The sequence below is a fragment of the Pygoscelis adeliae genome, unplaced genomic scaffold (genome assembly GCF_000699105.1).
Source record: "Pygoscelis adeliae isolate BGI_AS28 unplaced genomic scaffold, ASM69910v1 Scaffold411, whole genome shotgun sequence".
Lineage (NCBI taxonomy): Eukaryota > Metazoa > Chordata > Aves > Sphenisciformes > Spheniscidae > Pygoscelis > Pygoscelis adeliae.
The window spans coordinates 1,430,370-1,450,273 of record NW_008824111.1 but is presented as its reverse complement, the minus strand read 5'-3'; the positions used below and the strand labels follow the sequence as shown (position 1 = coordinate 1,450,273).

At 36.1% G+C, this 19,904-nt stretch overlaps 1 protein-coding gene across 1 annotated transcript in view; it reads left to right on the top strand.

Moving 5' to 3' along the window:
• CACNA1D (calcium channel, voltage-dependent, L type, alpha 1D subunit) overlaps window positions 1–19,904 on the top strand; it is a 207,631-nt gene that overhangs the window by 60,278 nt on the left and 127,449 nt on the right. Inside the window, exons 4-7 of the mRNA XM_009334220.1 lie at window positions 13,051–13,190; window positions 17,041–17,183; window positions 18,612–18,764; window positions 19,621–19,817. Coding sequence (XP_009332495.1) covers window positions 13,051–13,190; window positions 17,041–17,183; window positions 18,612–18,764; window positions 19,621–19,817 — 633 coding nt within the window. The remainder of the gene's footprint in view (window positions 1–13,050; window positions 13,191–17,040; window positions 17,184–18,611; window positions 18,765–19,620; window positions 19,818–19,904) is intronic.

The window sequence follows — 19,904 nt, the reverse complement described above, 5'->3', positions numbered from 1 at the left end:
ATATAGGGCTTACTACACACGAACATCTTCAGCAAATGCGTGTTTTTGAACTTCTGTGCATATAACTGAAGGAGAAAAAACGTTTTTTTGTTTTTGGCTCTTGGTCTCTCAGTGATTTGTATCTGATCAAAATAATAGTTTTTTCTTGCCTACTTGGAAGTAGTAGAGACTCCATTGGTCTAGGAGAAAAAGCCTAATTTTTCCAAAAGGAAAGTAACAATTCTTGTTCCATGTAATTACTTTCAAGAACACAATTTGTAAATATGCTTTAGGGGCTATCTCACTGAATAGGTGGAAGAAAGTCACAGGGACTGTGACATTTTACATCAGCTGGAGAGCAGTTTTATAGGTGGAGAAAAAGCAGGTGTTGGTATACTCACTGTCTTATAGTGATAATGGAAGTGAACTTGAAACAGTGACAGAGCACTTACGAATATATTGTTGTGGGCAGTGAGTTCTCTGGAAATCAAAACTGATATCCCAGATAGGGGAATAAAGAAAAAAAGGCTTAGATGCAGTTCAGATGGGAATAATAAGAATTACAAAATAATGTTCCTGATAAATAGTGTTCTGTGTGGAGAAGTGGAAAATGAAATAAGAAATTCAAAACCTAAATACATCTCCTGGGCTGCCAAATGGTATAGGAATGAAAGGAAGAAAATTATTTTGCGTTGTAACTTTGAAATTACAAGCATGCACTTAGAAGTGCTTGAGATTTTTGAGTACTGCTTACTGCCTTTAATATTATGGCTGGCTATGTGCTTAAAAAAAACCATGCGTAGTTGTTTGCAGGATCTGGAGCTGTAATTGTAGCAGCCACTGGAGGGGCACTAACTAATGTTAGTAACATTCCGCAAGAGAGAAGGAAAACTGATTCATCCATAGAGAGGAAAGAAATTTGGCTTCAGGGCAGGCAGACTCATATTTTTCTTTCTATCAGAAGTTTAAGCTTTTTATCAGTAAGGTTTGATCTGCAGATCACAGGAAGTGAACAAAAAATATTTTTTTCAATGTTATTCAGGTATTTCAGTTTTGTTTTTACTGTGGCAAGTTTTCCTGATACTTTAGCAATGACTATCAGTAGTATTCTATGTGTTTATTTCTTTCAAAATTAGTACATTTATTGTTACTTTTGTTGAACATTTTTCTATCACGGTTAGAACGAAGAAAAGAGTAAGGCTTCATGATGGTGCTATTACTAGAACCAAGCTAAATGTTTTCATTTTTTAATGAATTTCTGGAAGAGCAGACCAGTATTGTAGCTGAGTACAGCTGAAATCAAAACAGGTGCATCACTGATCTTGTTTGTGGACTGGGAACAAATTGGTGTTTTAGCTGTGCGACTTTTTGAATTTTTCTTGGACCTCCTTTATATTTATACGGAGCTATTCCACCTCCTAATATTTCTTCTCCTTGTGCTCTCTCTTTGCAATATATGTCCAGGCTACAGTCCTTTTACTTTAGGGAGCAAAGGGCTTCCATTGAACACTATCATGGCAGAAGAGTACGTTTCTCCTTGCAACTGTATTTTCTCTACAGATCTGCATTTTCTTGGTTATGGAACAGCCAGAGCAATCTGACCCTCAGATGTGTAATGAAAATGTTCTCATGTTCACTGAGCCTTCTGTTTGAGTTGAAAGAATTATAGAGGTAGAGGTCTTCCTTTTCACAGTTATCCAAATACTTACTGGGCACACAAAATGGGAATCTCCCTGCATTTTATTGCTGCAGGGAAATGCCAATTTCTGCAGCCAAATTAAATTTTGCATATCTGGAATTTACTACAAGATATTTCATAGCAAAGTCTTTTATCAGTGGAAAAGCTTTGATTTTTGATGATTGAGGAATAAAATTTTTATTGAATAGACACTTCAACCATTTGGTTCAAAAACAAGCACAGGAGAAAAAGAGTACTAGGAAGAACTTCTTCAACAAACTGAGACAATCAAGGATAAAAATTGTGCTTTAACATTTTCATGGAGAAAGCAGACCCTTCTCCTGTCAGTTAGGATAAATGCATTTATTTTTCTTCACATTGTTGTTCTGAACAGTGTCTACAAGGACTATTCTATCCTGCCCTCTCCTATAGTTGAAAACTATTTCATTAACATCATTGCTGTTGACATTTTTATAGTTTATGACTTCTAATGCTCTGGCAGGTTGTCTGCTCATAAGTAATGCAGTCTTCCTAGACTTATTTGAGTGTAATCTTTTATAGTGCAGTACAGCATGTTACCTACTAACAAATATAAGGTAAATTAATGTGTATCTAAGTAGTAAAGAAATCCTTTCTAGAAGAAAAAAATTCCAAAGACATGAGAGAGCATGTAGCATATCATTACCAGAAAGGCATTAGATCTTTCACCGTGGAACTTGTTATTTACCAGTCATACCTTCTCCTCAGTATAGAAGTGTCATGTCCATATCCTGTATTGCATTCAGTACCTTCTGTATGAAATTCTAGTGATGGTCTGATGTTCGGAAATACTAAACAAGAGACTAAGAACTAAATGCATATTTCTCTGATGAAATTTCTTAATGTTGTTATCCCAATATAAGGGATTTGCATCCTCTAGTACTTTTTAAAACCCTTGTTGATTTTTTTTTATAATACTTTAATTCTGTAGCCTGTCCTGCTACAGAAGACCCAGTCCTGGACATGGATGTTGACTGCTCTACAAAAGCAGAGGATTTGAAGAAAGTGTTCTTTTCTTGATCTTGCTGGCTTGCAGGAGGCACCAGTAGACCACAGGTATAGGACATAGCACCCTGGCTGACACTGGTCTAGGGGTCTGCCATTTAAAACTTGAGAAGGTTGATTAGAAAAATTCTGATAAAGTAATAGACGTAACCATGTCCTCTCTTCATATTCTGAAACTTCAAAGTCAGACCAGGACATATGGTAGATACAGATCTTGCTTGTGTGTTTAAGTTTTTTGCAAGCCTTATTCATGGAGATTTCTTTAACCTTCTCCACCGAAGTAAAACAAACAAAAAAACAAAACCAAAAAACCAAACTAACATTAAATTATTTAGCCTTACATAATGAAAGGTTCTATCCTGCTAAAGGTATTTAGAAAAACAGACTGTCTCATTGGGTAGGTTTTTAACAAATCATTCTGTAGTTTTTAAACTGACAAAGGCAAAGAGCTACTGTAGTCATATATCTGACAGATTAATGAGTAAAGTACTGTAATGAAACTATTCTATCGGTTTTACCCAGTTCTTTTGTAATCAAAGTGGAAATTAGATTTGCAATCAGATGGATAAATCTAGGGCAAAAAACACCTACTCAACAAATATGGTATTGTTCTGTTTCCCAGCTGACACTATCAGTGTAGAACATAACTACAAAACCAATCTGTTCTCTGTATTGTTTTTTAATCTTTTTTTACAGAAAGCCCTTGGCATTCTTTAAACACAGCACTGGAACATTCTAGAGCTGTCAATGAATAGTTAACCCACAAAAATGTTACCTTTTTGGTCTTCTCACTTCCTTTTCATTTGGGATGCCATATTCCTTCAGAGTGACTTGAAGAAAGCTTGCATGAAGTATCTCCTGGAAAATAATTTGGCGGTTGGGGTAGACTTTTGCTTTGGCAAGCTCACCTACGTAAAAGCTGAGCACAAAGTGACTGTTAACTGACATACGAGAGCCACTCTTTTGTACATTTCAGAACTGTATTAGTCAAAGAACGAAAAAGGTTGGAAAACTATGAAGCCATCAAAAAATGGACAAAGGAAAAAGTGGATAGGCTTAAATCCAGGCTATTGCAATATCACCTGAATAGGCTGACCGTTTTTTTGACAGTTTTTTTTGAGAAACATATAGTATCAGTATATTTTTTTTAAGTATGATTAGCAAGAAGATGCATATGAGCTCACAGAAAACGTGGGGAAAGCTCACACAGCAGTATTTTTAGAGGACATTTTTTTTTTTTTAAATGCTGAAATGCATTATAGTTTACTTTGATTTAATTGGTCAGATTTTGGTCTGGAATTTTTCTGTTTTAAGGAAAAATTATTTTGGCTCCTGGAGATTTTTTTTTTATGTACCTTGTCCTTGTCTCTTAGTTTCTCTTCAAATGTTCTGGGAAGTCTGTATCTAAAACACTTGTTGAATATACAAAGTACGGTTGTTACCAGTCTTGTAACATTTGAAAATTTTCCCAGTTCCAACTTGTATTTAAAAAAAAAAAAAAAATCAGTAGAGGATTTACTGCTATCAGTGCTCCTGTCTGTTTTCTACTCATGGGTTTCTCTGTGGTCAGAGGTGAATTTACAGGGATTAGAAAATTCTCTTGGTTAATAAATTCTCAGAGAATTTGAAGATGTTCACTAAAGTATCTGACGCCTAGTAACATTCTTACCCCTCAGTTTCTATCCAAAACCTGCTCTCTTACAAATAAATAAAACTGCTAGCAAGTAACAAAATATATTTAACTTTACTTTAATGCTGTTTTATGACTAGATGCAGGTTTAATTCATCACTTGACACTGACTCTAGTCAACTATGTAAGGTAAAATTATGTGATGGTATACATAAATATTGCCTCTTCTACTTTCCTTATTTTGCGGACATTATTTTCCTGAATATCATCAATTAGAGGGTGGCAGAAAGGCACCCAAGTAATTTGGATGCTATTCCAGTTATATTCTTTATTGCTTGTTTGGCCTGCTTTCTGTTGTGCAATTCAGATTCTTTGGCATACTGTGCTCAATCTTCAATAGGAGTTGTATGGATTTAGGATTGAAACTCATGTGTCACTGCCTATTAGCATTTCTGCAGCTTGCCTTTCACACCTTGCAAATATAGAGTCAATGCGAAGTGATTGGTTCATTGTCCCTTTGTTGATAATTTTTCAGTAGATGGTAAATTTATGGGGGGGTCTGTTACAGTTTTAGTCACTTATGAGCAAATTTCCAAAATCATGCCAGTTACCTTGTTCCTTCAGAACAATGTGAAACAGATAGTCTGTGCCTCTATAAGGGTATGTAAGGGAGTGCGAATAGTGTATTTAATAAGGTACATACAGAATGGATATGTCTGTTGTTTCCACCTAGCTGTTATTCAGCAAAGCTCTGTATTACCTGTCAGAGAGCAGAGAGAGTTCCGCCTAAATATAGCGTAGGAAAAAACTAGACAAAGAACTTGGATTTTTCCTATTTAGTGTTACGAATGGACAATAGGTATTTAGCATATGTACTAAACAGAGCTTTTACATGAACAAAACCAGCACGGATCCACACAGATGCCTGTACTCCGTATGAAAATCTGTCATTTGGATGCAACACTTTCCTGTCTGTACAAATGCTTATTTACAGAACTGAGGTGTTTAACTATATCTCCATTATTGTGTTATTCACAAAGTAAAGTGGAAAATACATGATTAAAAATATGGGAAGCAATCACACTCAAAGATGAAATGCAGGCCTACAATGCATTTAGAGGATATAGCTCAGTGTATAACTTGCACATCCATTTTGTTCATTTGCTGTGCTCAGTATTTGAGATGTCCTATTGCACATTCTTTTCTTGCAAGCATAAATGCCTGCTTGAGATCTAGAGGGTGTAACTGTTGTTAATAACTGTTGTTAATTGGTGCTACACCAAGTGATTGTGAATTCACAGTTCAAATGAGATGAAAAGATTTTGTGTCCTCTTTGGAAACAGTGGAAATGCTGTGGGTGAGATTTGCTGCTTGGCAGTGGTACTAGGAATGTGAAATCCCTTCAGTTTTATATAAAACCTGTTTAAGAATGTTTATGGTGTGTAGCATCTACTTAGTTCTACTCCTAAATATGGAGTTTGCATTTGGTATTGACTTTTAAGTATCAACCTTGCTATCAGATGCACCAGTGCTAACTGCCAAAGCATCTGGATCTGTGGTAGTATGATGGTGTCCTATAAAGAGCCTCAGAAGATCGGAGATATTTCGGGGCCTAATGCCAAATTCCTGCCCAGAGTTGCCCTGGATTTTACATGTGAGCCAATGTATTAATTTCTGTTTTATTGTTCCAGACTTTCACAACTAAGGCTAAATTTCTTACACTTTTTGTAGTAGTTACTTTTGTAAATTCAAGAACATGCTTGGACTCTGACCTCTGGATGGTATCATAAGGGTTAGGAAATGTATTCTCAAAGTTTCCCAAAACAGGCTTCTGAATGCATAAAGATGTATTATAAGTTAATATATGAAAGTGGCTTAGCCACATCAGTACTTTGTCCACTAATCCTTTCCAAATTTCTGAATTTTGGAAAGAACTACTAAGATCTTTGTCCACACCTTCGTAAAACATTTTTCTTTAGCATATATATCTCGATGGGGTGCCTTTTTGATAGAGTTGTTCAGCAGTTACATTTTAAGGAGGAATGCTGCTACTCAACTAGAAACATAGAGATAATTTAGTCACCAAAGTGGAATCCACATGAGCAGTTAAATGATTCTTTAAGATACAATGTCTACACAAGCTGTCTCCTTTTCCATACTGGAATCCTAGTCCTCAGGAATTGAGGTCTGTCCAACTCTTTGTACTCCAAGATGTGGGGATGAGGGTGTCCTGGGAGCAATTTAAGGTCAGGGGACATTGCTGGTCAAACAAGGGGATGTTGCTGGTCAAACATAAAATGGTCCCATGTACATGGAACGTCATGTGCACTTGAAGTGTGGGAACAATGTCTATTGGTCCATGTCTGTATTAAAGAAGTATAATTATGGGTATGTAATTATATTCCTAAAGTTGCTGCAGAGCTCCTCTGTTGAAAAGCAAAGCTGCACTTACAAGATACACCGATGCAGACATCTGACAGTTGACAGCAGTAGTTGTATCCTCAGGTGGATCAGGACTGGTCAGGAAGATGTAACGTAATTTAACTGGATCGATCAGAACACAAATCCTTAAAACTGTTTTACAAACTCTCCCTCCCTTGTTTGCTGTTATGTATCTAAAGACATAGTTAACCCAATAGTTATCACAGAATTCTTGAGTGATAAATAATTCTAATTCTTCTAATAAAGGGAGAGTAATTTCTATGTCTAATCTAGGAAGTAAATTATTTCATCGGCTTTAAAAGCAGAATCAAACAAAGCTTTAGTGCTGTTTTCTTTTTGCCAGGTATATGGATTTCACGTTTGTTTCATTTTCTGTATTGGGAAAGTGCTATAACATTTTCCACATGTGGGAATAAACAGGTTTACTTTCCTTTTTTTAGTATTACTGTGGTGCAGCTCACAAATGATTTTCAGGGGAATACGAGTATATGAAGTGAAAAATAAAATTATTCTATCTCGAAATTAAAAACTTAGTTACTTTTCTGTCTTATAAATGCTGTGTTTTCCCAGTGGCAGAATTTGAAAGAATGGCTGTTTGTCAAAAAGATAAATGGCTTTGTATGTTGTCAAGGCATCAGTCACACATCTTATTTAATAGCACATGATTGATTATTAGTCCCCAAATCAAGAACGTCAAAGTATCTGGTTTTGTGTATGTCTAAACTGCAGAAAGTTGATCAGTTTTGTTATTTTGCTTAAATTGAGTCACTTTATCTGCTAAGCAGTTTTTACTCTGATACATGTATGTTACTCTGGGTGCAAAAATGTATCCCCCCAGTTAAGAAGTAATCCCGATCTCTGATGCCCAGGGAGTAGAAATTAATATGAGAAGACTAAATTGCATAGCATAATAGATTAAAGTTCTGCAAATTAATAACTTTTTATTTTGAAACAATTATCTTGTGAGACATCTTAAGTTAAATGCAGAGTTTTGGTGCCTCACGTTACAACGTGTAACAGTAGCTTCGCATATTTCTTTCAGAGATTTTGAAAATATGAAGATAATAAATGATGACTAATGTACACCATCTGGCTGGGGAGGGAGGGGGGGGAAGAGATTTCTTCCTGAGCAACAGGGTTTCTGCTAAGCTGATTTACTTAAAATAAGAAAGGAAATGCATTTGTTTGCTGAGAACATGAAGTTTTAATGACTTCACTGAAATTCAGTCGATAAGGGTAGCCTTTGTTTTGTACTCCATGATCAATATCAAAGCAGAGCTCACTGGTCTCTGTCAGAAAGGCAGTGTATCTTATCAGTCCTGTTGTTGCATCATATATTCAGAAAAAGATTGCTGAGACTTCAAGATTTTGAGCAATGTTAACAAAAGTGTTAGACAGCCTTTGCAGGAGTCAGCCCATGGTAAAGAGAGATGACCTAGCTCTGCATGGTATCAAATCAGTGAACAAACTACTATTAATCTATACAGCCATAGGATTAGATCCTTAGTAACACAGACATTTTTGTGCGTCGTATCTTTAGATTTACAGCTGTCATTTTTTCTCTGCTACTTTTGTGATGCAATATAGAACTAAACACAATAAATTAGAAATTGTACATAATTTCTAATATCTATTAATCTGTGCAGTTTCTTAGAACCAAAATTGTATTCTCAGCTTCTTTTAATACAGATTTTGTTTTTCAGACAGTCTTATGTATTTCCTTTTTGTTTGTTTGGTTGTCTTATTTCTTAGTGTTCCTAGTTCCATTTTTAATGAAATAAAGTATTCACTTCAAGACCTCAACTAATTTGAACAAAATAAGATGTGCAGGGATAGTTTTCTCCACTATAGAGTAAAGAAAGCAGATAAATGTGTGCATCAAACTGTTAGAACTGCAGTCTTCAGCCTGTATTTTTAAAATTATTTCTTACTGCTTTAGAGTTATTTTTACATAGCAACCCTACCTCTGCAACTCTTCCAATAATACTGAAAATGGTATGATAGATTAAACTTTATTTACTCTTGAGTAATGGTTGCTTAAGCTCTGGACATGCTAGGTGACACATGGCCTACAGATGTGTATCGGTTGCAGAGGCAAAAATTGATGTCCGTAGTGACTGGCAAGAAGTTACGGCAGTGTGAGAAGGGACTGCCAGTACCTTCCTGAGGGTGAGCAGGTTGTTAACTTTGCAGTTTGTGTTAGAACATCTGCTGGCTGCCTACTTATTAAAAAAAACCCAAACAGTCTGTAAAGAAAGCACGGCCTGCACTTTGAATATTGTTAACTACTGGGCCAAATCATTCTTCTGGCCTCTGTGGAAGACACAAGTTGTAATTTAAAAAAAAAAAAAAGTGAGTGTGAGAGAGCATGAAAGAAGAAGGAAGGAAAGGAGGAAGGGACGAAAAATGAAACACTGGAAAATAATAGGCATTTTTGGTTGTAGATGTATAGAAATATCTGTGTTCCTTTTCTCAAGGTTTTCAAGAAATCGCGGCTCTTGGATTGCCCAGTGGCTGTTGTTACAAAGCATCTTTCCCTTGTGCAATTGGCTCCGTTAATAGCATCATCCCTGGTTCTATCTTGTATCTATTATGAATATATGTTTCTAGGGGCAAATTCTGGAACTAGGCATATATATGCTTTACAACAGGGAACAAGAATGGAAGGAAACACTTCTATTCTTCCACAGAAAGGAAGGAAAACTTTTCTAGTGTTCAACATCATGTAGAACGCAGGGGCTTTTACATGTTGAATGTGTAGTGGGTGTAGGTAGTTGTACATGCCCTGAATCTATCCGTACTTTTCGCTATGATCATGAAAGAATTATCAGAATCATATCAGAATAATAGAAATTACAGAACTGTAATTCTGTGGGAGACACCTCTGGAGGTTACCTAGTCCTTCAGCTCCTAGCAGGACTGTCACCAGCACTAGATCAGGTCAGCTGTACCTTTGCCTAGCTGCATCTTCAAAAATTCGTGCTTTGAAGCTGCATATTCCTGTTCTGCACTACCCTTCTGATAAAGTTGTTTTTCTTAACATCCTGTGAACCTCCAAACCTGCAGCTTGTGGCTGTTTTCCCTTAGTTTACCATGTGCCGTTACTTCGTGTTTGGCTTTGTAGTCTTTAACCCCCTTTCAAGTAGTTGTAGTCTACTGTTAGACCTTCACTTAGCCACCTCTTTGATGGAGAGGAGATCCTCCTTGCTGGAGAGGAGATCTTTCCTTCACTAGAGTCTGCACTTTCTCAACACCCTTTTTGAACTAAGAGACCCGAAACTGTAGTAGTGTTGCAGCCTCAGCACTGAGTAGAAGTGGATAATAATTTCCCTCTATCTGCTCACCATGCTGTTGCTAATACAGCCCAATGTGGAATTTGTCTGATTTACAGTAAGCGCATATTTAACTTGGTGCCCACTGTGACTTCCAGGTCCTTTCTCAGCCCATATTGATGTGGGATTATTTAACCTGAGGTGCAGAACTTTACATTTTTTCCTTGCTGAGATTCATGTGGCTTCTATTGGTCTAGCTGTCAAGGTTTCTTATGGTCCATCTGCGAAGTGACACACACTGACCTTAAGCCCACCAGTTGGTTTAAAAAATGAGCTTGTCTTACATCCCATATTGTTTGAATAGCATGTTTGCAATACTGTTTAGGAAATAAGAAACAGTCCTGCTTCCATAAAAGGGAAATAAAATAAACAGGAACAAGACCAATTTTTTTTTTAAAAGTGATAGGGTAGAGTTGTTAGATTTGAACTGTCACATTAAAATGAACTCCAAGGGTATGTGACCATTAAGCAAGTTACACTGCGACTAGGCTAGGGCTGGTGCCTAGCCCAAATAATAGAAGAGCATTAGAACATTCTTTGAAGGGGAGCAGTGAAGGGCAAAGATGCTTTTTAGGATGGAATCTGGTAGGTTGATGGGTGGAATTGAACTACATATTTGCCTGTAATAACAGGACACTGGACATGATGACCCAAGAGGTCATCTTGGCCCAGAAGGTCCCATCCAGTCCTGTGTCCTATGTTCCCTTTATCTAAAGAAGCTGTTGAAATTTTGCATATATAAAACTTTCTATCTCTTTTGTCTCACCTTTTCTTTTACTACTATGATTTTGATATATATTTTGCCCATAGCAAATGCCAACCATAGTATTTTTGTCTTCCTTATGTTGTCTTACATTATTTATCTTTCTATATCCAAGCTGCAGACTTAGTTATAAGCAGGGAGACAGAAATAGCTGTTATTGTGAAATGTATACATGGTAGGATTTGCTTGAATTTAAGTGTTTTTGCAGTATGTTTCTCAAGAATTCTGATAATTCATATTGTAACATCTGTGGTGCTCTCTAGCCAAAGAAATCTGATGGCTTTTGGTGCACAAACCATTCACATTTCTTCTGTGAGGCCACTTCACTCTTGTTATCCAGTAATTGTTCCAGTTTATTGGTGATAAATTAGAGTGGAAGGGACAATTTTAGTCTTTAGAAGTAAGAATTAGGAAAAAAATCAGGAGAAGGGAGTGAGGAGAAGGACGATGTCCATCAGTTTCAGTGGGCTGGAAGATCTCATGCAAAATATAATGCAGCTGAGAAGAACCTGCCTTTGGTGAAGCTGTACAGTGCTTATGAAGTGTACTCAAAGCAGAGGAAAAAGGCAGGAGTATGGGACTGACCTGAGCAGAGAATGAGATCCAGGAATCCTTGCTTTGCACTAGGAGAAAACCTTACCTCTCATCGTGATCCCAGGGTGCTGCCTGTTGGAGATGAAAACCTGGAGAGGAGTATGTAGTTTATTAATAAGCCTCTACATTTATTAGGTTACCAGTGTCAGATTTATAAATGGATATATCGCATCCTATACATAACCAACCCTAAATGGCCTTTTCACAGGGAAAAGAAATCTAGCCTCCCAAATTAAAGACTTTGCACATGAGAATATAAAGATCTTTGTTTAAATCACAAACGGTCAAGGCTTGTTTTTTATTTGGTTGTATGTGAAAGTGCCAATCTGTGTAACAAATAGAAAGTACATAGTTTTGTGTGTAATGTCTGTGCTATATTTGAGTATATGATAGTAGGAGATATATGGTATGAGTATGATAAGGATTGTAATCCTTACTGATAAATTATAGTCCATACATTTAACGCTGTGTGTGATAAGTGAGCAACATCATGTGTTCCCGAACAAGTTAAAAAAAATGAATCATTCTCTTTGTGTCTCTTATGCTTGGCTCTAATATTTGCGTAGCAACAGATAATTGAAAAGTATACAAAGTGCTGAAATGATGATTTCTGAAGGTAAAAAGGAACAAATGTGTCAACTGATCTGTTTTGATAGCAGTGACTTTTGCAATTTATCCAAATGAAATATGCTATTACTATGAAATATGCTATTACTATAGGAAAAAAAAAAAAAAAAAAAAAAAAAAAAAAAAAAAAAAAAAAAAAAAAAAAAAAAAAAAAAAAAAAAAAAAAATATTGTCCAATTAGCTAGGAAAAGAGATTCAATGTATAACTCCGTTTAAAGTAAGAATTTTGGTAAAATGAAGAAACTAATGATGTTTAAAAAAAGCATTGAAACAAATCTGAAGTTGGAGCTTCAATGATACAAGGTGGTGATATATTAACTTAAAAATTCTTCAAGCATGTTAGGGTGATTTAAGGAAATTCTGGTGACATGGAAGGAAGAATAAGTCAATGTAAACTTCCATGTCAACGTGAAAAAATTGCAAGGCAGTGTAAAATTAAATGAAGACCCTCTTACATAGCTTACAACTTTTTGACTCTCCTTAGTATGGGATAACACTGTCTCAAACTCCCTTATTAGGTAGAACTCTGTGAGTCCTAATTAAATAAAGGCTGACATAATGAATAGTGAAAGTAAGTATACCACTACATAGCTTTTAAGGGTATTTCCAGGGCCCTGTTCTACAGCATTTTCTGGTTTTAATGAATGCAAAGAATCCTATTGACCTGGATGGGACTATTTGCTTAAGCAAAGGTACAGTATACTTCCATGTTTGCAGAAACAGAGCCTTTTTCTCTCACAGAATGTGAAAACAGGAAAATCTCATGCAATTATGTAATTATAACCTTGTCAGTACAGCTATCATTAAGTGCTATGCAATTAAAACCTGTAAAATAAACTGCCATGAAGTATTTATCTCCTTAGTCCTGATCAATACAACTTACCCACTTACTGCAAATTCTAACTAGTATAAGAGCTGTTAAATTACATTGTCTTTCATTGTACTTTTTTGTCTTTTACAGGAAAAAGTAGAATATGCCTTCCTGATAATTTTTACAGTTGAAACATTTTTGAAGATTATAGCATATGGATTATTATTACACCCCAATGCATATGTTAGAAATGGATGGAATTTATTGGATTTTGTAATAGTAGTAGTAGGGTAAGTAACTTATCCTTCATTATATAAAGATTTAAAATCTTCTTTACAGTCAGGTAGATATAGGTCTGTTTGGCTATGAGTAATGGGCTATGCTTGATTTCTATTCCTTTGGAGTAAAAGAATGAACTGATACGAGTGGAAGAATTCAAAACAAGTTCCTAAAAAATTTCAACGCTATCTGTGGCTGCAGGCTGTGTTGCGCAATCAGCTTTATAGTAAAAGTTCCCAGGGAATTCTGAGTTCTGCCAAAAATTTTCCTTGGTTGTTGTCTTGCAGAATCTTTTCCATCTGATTTTTTCCAAGGTGAACTGCTGATGTCTTTCCATGTGATAAAGGTTGATCTGTTTAGGTCCGTACATTGCTATGTTATTTATTCATTTATCCCTATACTGCGGTTATGCGGAGTTCATCTGTTCTATGGAGACCTCTAGGAGAACCCACGTGTTTCGAAGTGGAGGAGAGTGGTCAGGGGAGACAGAGTTAACTGAATGATTCCATGACTTTCCCAAAATCTGAGGAAAATTGGACACTTAAGTACTTTCCTTTGGGGTGCTGCACATCAGGCCCCAGGTATATATGATTTTGGCTTGCTGGGGGGAGAATGTATGCTAAAAATGCCTTCCCCCCCCGTGCGCCTTGCTGTACCAGGAAACCCTGGAGAGTTTGTTCTGCTCCTCAGAGGAGGGGCTGCTCAGGCCTTACGCAGGTTACAGAAGAGTGGAGAGTGGAACATCCACAGTTATGTTATGCACCTGCTTATGATAAATAACAAATCTGGCCTTTTTGTCAGCAACTTCGTGTCAATGGTTGTGCTAGTTCATGAGAAGATCCTACCTTCAGCTATCTAGGGAATTAATCTTGAGGCATATATTCCCCAATTCCCTATATATGGAGGAGATTATACTGAAAAAAAAAAAAAAATTTCCAGTACTGTAAATTTTGTTTACTGAAAACATTTATTGATATAGCACATGGAGAACATTATCAACATATAACTTTGTATGTTGTGGCTGGCTTGCAGAGAAGACCTTGGCATGCAGTGTGCAATTCTAATTTCATTTTTAAGTTCGAACTATTTCAAGGGTTGCCTGTAGTTGAAAAGGCCCAGAAATTAGTGTGTGCTGCTCTTAACTCACATCATTACATTGAGGGAAAAGAAAAAGACACAAAGTAAAGGAATTTGTGGTAAAGCGTTATTAAATTTGGGCAAGTATTATGAATGTATGAATATCCAGTTTATAACTGTTTGATTCTGAGAAAGTAAATGTTACTGAGAAGATTATATTTGGGCCAGTTGCTTAGCATTCAGGCAGTTTTGGTCCGGGACTAAAATTTGTGTATAAATAGATCCTTCATCAGGTCAGGTCATTCTCAACAGATTGGCCTCTGTGCCTGAAGGGGAAGCTTGGTGGGCAGGTGTGGAGACTATCACACATAAGAGCTCTATTCTCTTGCCAGGCAGTTACTTGAATAGATCTCTTCCCTCTTGTCAAGTGACCATGGAGTTACAGTAACCCTGGAGCAGTCTAATTAACATGACCTCTATCTTTGGCTGTGTCCTAAATACATGATAACTAAAAAATTTTCCATTAACTCATAAAACACTCATTATTGGAGGCTAAATCTAGTTAGGTCAAATGCTCACATTGAATCCAAGGAAACTACCAAGAAAAAGGACTACATCTTATCAAATACCTAAAATATCACACTAAGATTTAAATCCTAGCTCAAAACCAAAAGTTTTGGCATATAAACTATTGTGTAGGTTGTCATCGGTCTACCTGGAAGACAAGGTGGACCCTTCATAACACATCAAGCACTGACAAAACTGAGAGCAGTATTTTTGTTCTTGCACTCTGTGAGCAATATTTTTGTTTCTTCTTTTAAGAAGAATACAGTCCACATAAGTAAGCAAGCATGAATCCACTTATTTAATTAATACTTAAAAGCCCAGTGAAAAATTGATTTTCATATATAACCCAAGGTAGATATGGAATCACTTCCAGATCTGATTTTATTTGACTAGTTTCATTGTGAAATTTCATTAGGTATTTTAATAGCTTTGAAAGAGCTGCCATGATGTCCTACATTGGATGTATTAGATTAAATTTGCTTTGTGTGCTTTCTCAGCAGAAACTGTAGCAGTCCAAATGCATAAATCTTAATTATACCAAAAGAAATCTCTACTAGCAAAAGAGAAGCAAGTATAGAGACTCTTTTGCATAACATCAAATTTGACATTTAAACTTTGGTAAACTGTACAGGAAAATAAATGCCAATTTTAAAAGTTATAAAGGAGATCAATGGCTTTTATACCTAAATGGCTTTATAGGATAGACATAAAATGACAGAGCTGTAGACATAGCTGTGAATGCGATGTTTTCTCCTGTCTTTCTCACTTCTCTCTGAAACCAGTGAGTATGAATTACTTTCAGAACAGTCTACTGCTTGCCTGCATGCTGTGCCACGTGATTTCCATTGATTTCTGTGAAAGAATAAAGTCCTGGTAGAGAAAGCTCTCATAGCACCTTCCTGTGCCTGTAGCCCTTTAATTTTCTGAATGATGTATGGACTGACAGGCTGAAAACAGCTTCTCTTAATCTGGGACTTGATTCAGAAGTCTGTTTAATCATGTCTGCCTTTAGAGCATGAATAGTCACTCTGAAATCATTGAGATGGCTCATTTTCTTAGAATTATGCTTCTATTAAATTATAGGGCTGAAATATTAAACATCTGGATTTCTGTGGTTATAGCAGTATGTAGATTGCTGGTGTTCATTCTAAGATCTGTAGTCTTTGTGGCTGGGTTTCATTCTGGAGGAGAATGAAGCAGGATAGGGGTGGGTATTGTGCTTACTGGGGGAAGAGAAGAAAGTTTTCAATATTCTAGTTTGGGCAATCTATTAAACATTACATGATTTCTAGCAACTATCCAGCATGACAGAGTTGTGAAAACTTTTCTTGACAAAACCAAAAACCTGCATGTTTCAGGAGTCCTTTACAAGTGTGAAACATTTTTCAGGATTACAAAACTCTATTGACTTGATAATCCTTTCAGGAGAAGTTCAGTTTTGCAACTACTGAACTACAGACTCTGCAAAGGATAATATGGTTTGCGTAGTCTAGCCACAGTCTAGAAAACCATGCATCTGAAAAGCAGGTCCAAACTAAAATAAACCTAAGATTACTTTGGACTTCAACCACTTGCATCACTTTGAATTGCTGCTAGAAGTGGGAAAGAAAAAGAAAACTCTTCTTTTCCAAACTGTTCTAATGAGACTAGCTCATTTCTGCAGTGAAGAAATACAACATAATAAATGACTCATCTGGGAGTATTTTTATCCTCAAAGATATTATGTGTAAGAAACAAATCTTTTTGGTGTTATTAAATGTTGGACTCTATTTTTCATATATTCAGTTTTTGCTGTCTGTATTTAGAATATTGAACTGCAGTGTCACTTGGAGTTCATATATTCTACCAAAATTAAAACAGATGGTTTCTTGTGATTATCTATTTCATGTTCTAAAGAGAAGAATAATTCTCCAAACCTTACAGCTGAAACGTTTGAACAAAGAAGTGGCAAAGTAGCTTCATTTACTTAAAAATAGCAGATTGTGTATATAGGCAGAATGTTAATTTATTGGATACTGTGTGATCATCGCGCTCTGGAGGGATTAGAAACTCTTGCACTTCATAACTCTTCCTGTCATGATTTAATGTGTAAATATACCTCTCATTTTGACAGCTGAACAGCTTTTCAGAATTATCTGCTGTTCAAGTAATTTCCTAATGCCTTTGATTGCATGGTAAATGGATGGTGATGACCTTACCCTTCATCTCATTTTCTAGATTATTTAGTGTAATATTGGAACAATTAACCAAAGAAACAGAAGGTGGCAGCCACTCAGGTGGCAAACCTGGTGGCTTTGATGTCAAAGCCCTAAGAGCCTTTCGTGTATTGAGACCTCTCCGGCTTGTATCAGGAGTGCCCAGTAAGCTCTTTTCTATTTAATTCCATTGGAATGAATAATGTAACTGATCTGGTTATTTAACTTTCTTGTTCCAGACACTAACAGAAATGAGATAATATGAAGTTGACTACTTTTGTTATCTGGTTATGTATATCAAGTGAGTTTAGAGATGAATGATACCCTATTTCAAGTTGAATGAAGGATTGTGAATTCATTCAGTGTATGATCTTCTTACACAGTTCAAAAAGCAGACGGGAATACACTTCCTTTTTAGAAGCTTTATATAAAAGTAAATTACATGTTAAAATGCAAATACACCAGAAAAAAAAATTCCGATTTTTTTTTTTTAATTCCAAAACCCTGCAGATCTGAAAGTGTAGGTGGTCCTAAAATAGTTTATATGTTGGTAAGTGTATGCCAAAGCACGTTACAGATTTCATATTTCCTGCCCCCTCCAATGCACATGAATGCCTTCTGTTTATCTCAGTAGAGCTAACAGATAAATTAGGAAACTTGAAAAGTAGAACAATATTATTTAAAGAAAGCAATTGAATTTTCTGATAATCTTTCCTGTTTTTTTTAAATACATTATTAATTACTAAATCTATTTGGGCTGAATAAGAGGTTCATGGCTTACAATTTGGCTCTTTCCAAGACATTCAAAAGAAGAATCCTGATGCTGTGTTTACTGTATCATAGTCTGTTACATGGAAATGATCGTGATGGTATATATTTAGCAAAAGAACTTCAGTGAGGAAAGAAGTAGTCTTATCAAATGTCAGAAAGGAAGTCTGTTAAAATAAAAATGAGCCATATTTTGTTCTCATTGGTACTGTGGCAGCTTCATTAGTCTGGGATTTACTTCTTTTGGTAAGACCCAAATTTGGCTAAATATTTAATTAAGGAGAAAAGAAAAGAAAAATAAAGTAGTTCTGAAAGTGATGTGAGGGGTAAATGATGAAAAAGTAAGTTTGTTCAGAGTAAAAATGTGTTTTCCCAGGTAACTATACTCTATTTCTCTCTCCAGACCAAAAATACAGTTCTGTAATTGGCTGAGTGTACACTTTCTGAGGACTTGCCACAAAGTTGTGGTTGTAGCACAGAACTTTTTAAAGGTCATATAAAATGACCTACAGCCACATACTGACTACATGCCCTTTCTTTCTAAAAAGCCATAAATTCTTGTGACACATTTCAAGCATTGACTTCTATGGCATAACCTTTATTAACAGAGGAAATAATTAGACTTTGACACAAAGTTTTATGTTCTTACAAAGTATTTTATGTTACAGAACATTTTGTGGCTCTGAGCAGTAGAATTTTTTTTTAAAACTGATTCGCTCTGCATGCCTGTATCATTAATTTCTAATAATGTGTAATTATAGAAAATTCGGTAAGGCAAGACATAGAAGTCTGGTTCATATCTTGTATCTCCTTTTTTTCTTTTAGGTTTACAAGTTGTCCTGAACTCCATTATAAAAGCCATGGTCCCCCTCCTCCATATTGCCCTTTTGGTATTGTTTGTAATCATAATCTATGCTATTATAGGATTGGAACTTTTTATTGGAAAAATGCACAAATCTTGTTTTCTTATTGATTCAGGTAAGTCATGAAACTGTTGACTAAAATAAGGGATTAATTTTGTTTTATTCCAATCTGTGGGATTTCAGTTTGAAATAGAACATGGGCCAAAGCACTAGAACTGTTGTAACCCCAATTTTTACTGTGGTTCATAATTTTAGGAAGAGTGCATTACATTTAAACAACAACAGTGCAAACTAGTTAGAGACTAGAACATGCTCTGAATAGGTTTTCATTTCTGAAATGTGTAACTGAAATGTCAGTAGTGAAAATAGTAAGGGTGACTGTTCACAAGGGACAACTCAGTAGTTTTTTCTAATCTCTGATTACTGAAGAGCTAGCTAGTCCTATTCCAGGGAAGATATACTTTCCTGAGTTCACAATCTGGCAGTGTCTCTCCTTCCAAGATTGTGGTAGTGTGGTAAGAAGTGCAGTTCTGAAATGACTGATGAAAGAAAATGGTGTTCCTCTGTCCAGGTGAAATGATGAAACCAAAGTGTTTTGTTATGGGAGAATTTTGAAGGAATTAAACATCATGAGGGAGTAGCTGATGGCTAAGGGTACGTTTCTATCAGCTAAGTAATGAAGTAGACTCTATGTGTCTAAAAAGATATGTTGTATTACTACATGCTTCCTTCCAGTGCTTAATTACTTGAGCTCTTTTATACATTCAGTTTTGATTAGCCTATTTAAGGCTGTAAGGCCCAGATGTGAGAGACACTAAAAGCTGTGAAGCTCCCACAGATAGCCTTTCTTGGTGTTTCTCAGCTTGATACCTGGATTTACCTTCCAACAGGGTTGATACTTCTTCGTGCAAAGAGTTAACTCACAAAAATTTGAGAACGGAAAGGTCTGAGGTTTTTTGGTCAATTTTCAGATATACTAGTTGAAGAAGATCCAGCACCTTGTGCATTCTCAGGGAATGGACGTCAGTGTGTCATGAATGGCACTGAATGTAGGGGTGGATGGGTTGGACCAAATGGAGGCATAACCAACTTCGATAATTTTGCATTTGCGATGTTGACTGTATTCCAGTGTATAACCATGGAAGGATGGACTGATGTGTTATACTGGGTAAGTTCATAAATCACTGAGCTTTGTTTACTTTTAAACAAGCTTCAATGTTCAAGTGAGAAATAAGCTGTGCTTTACAATACCGTC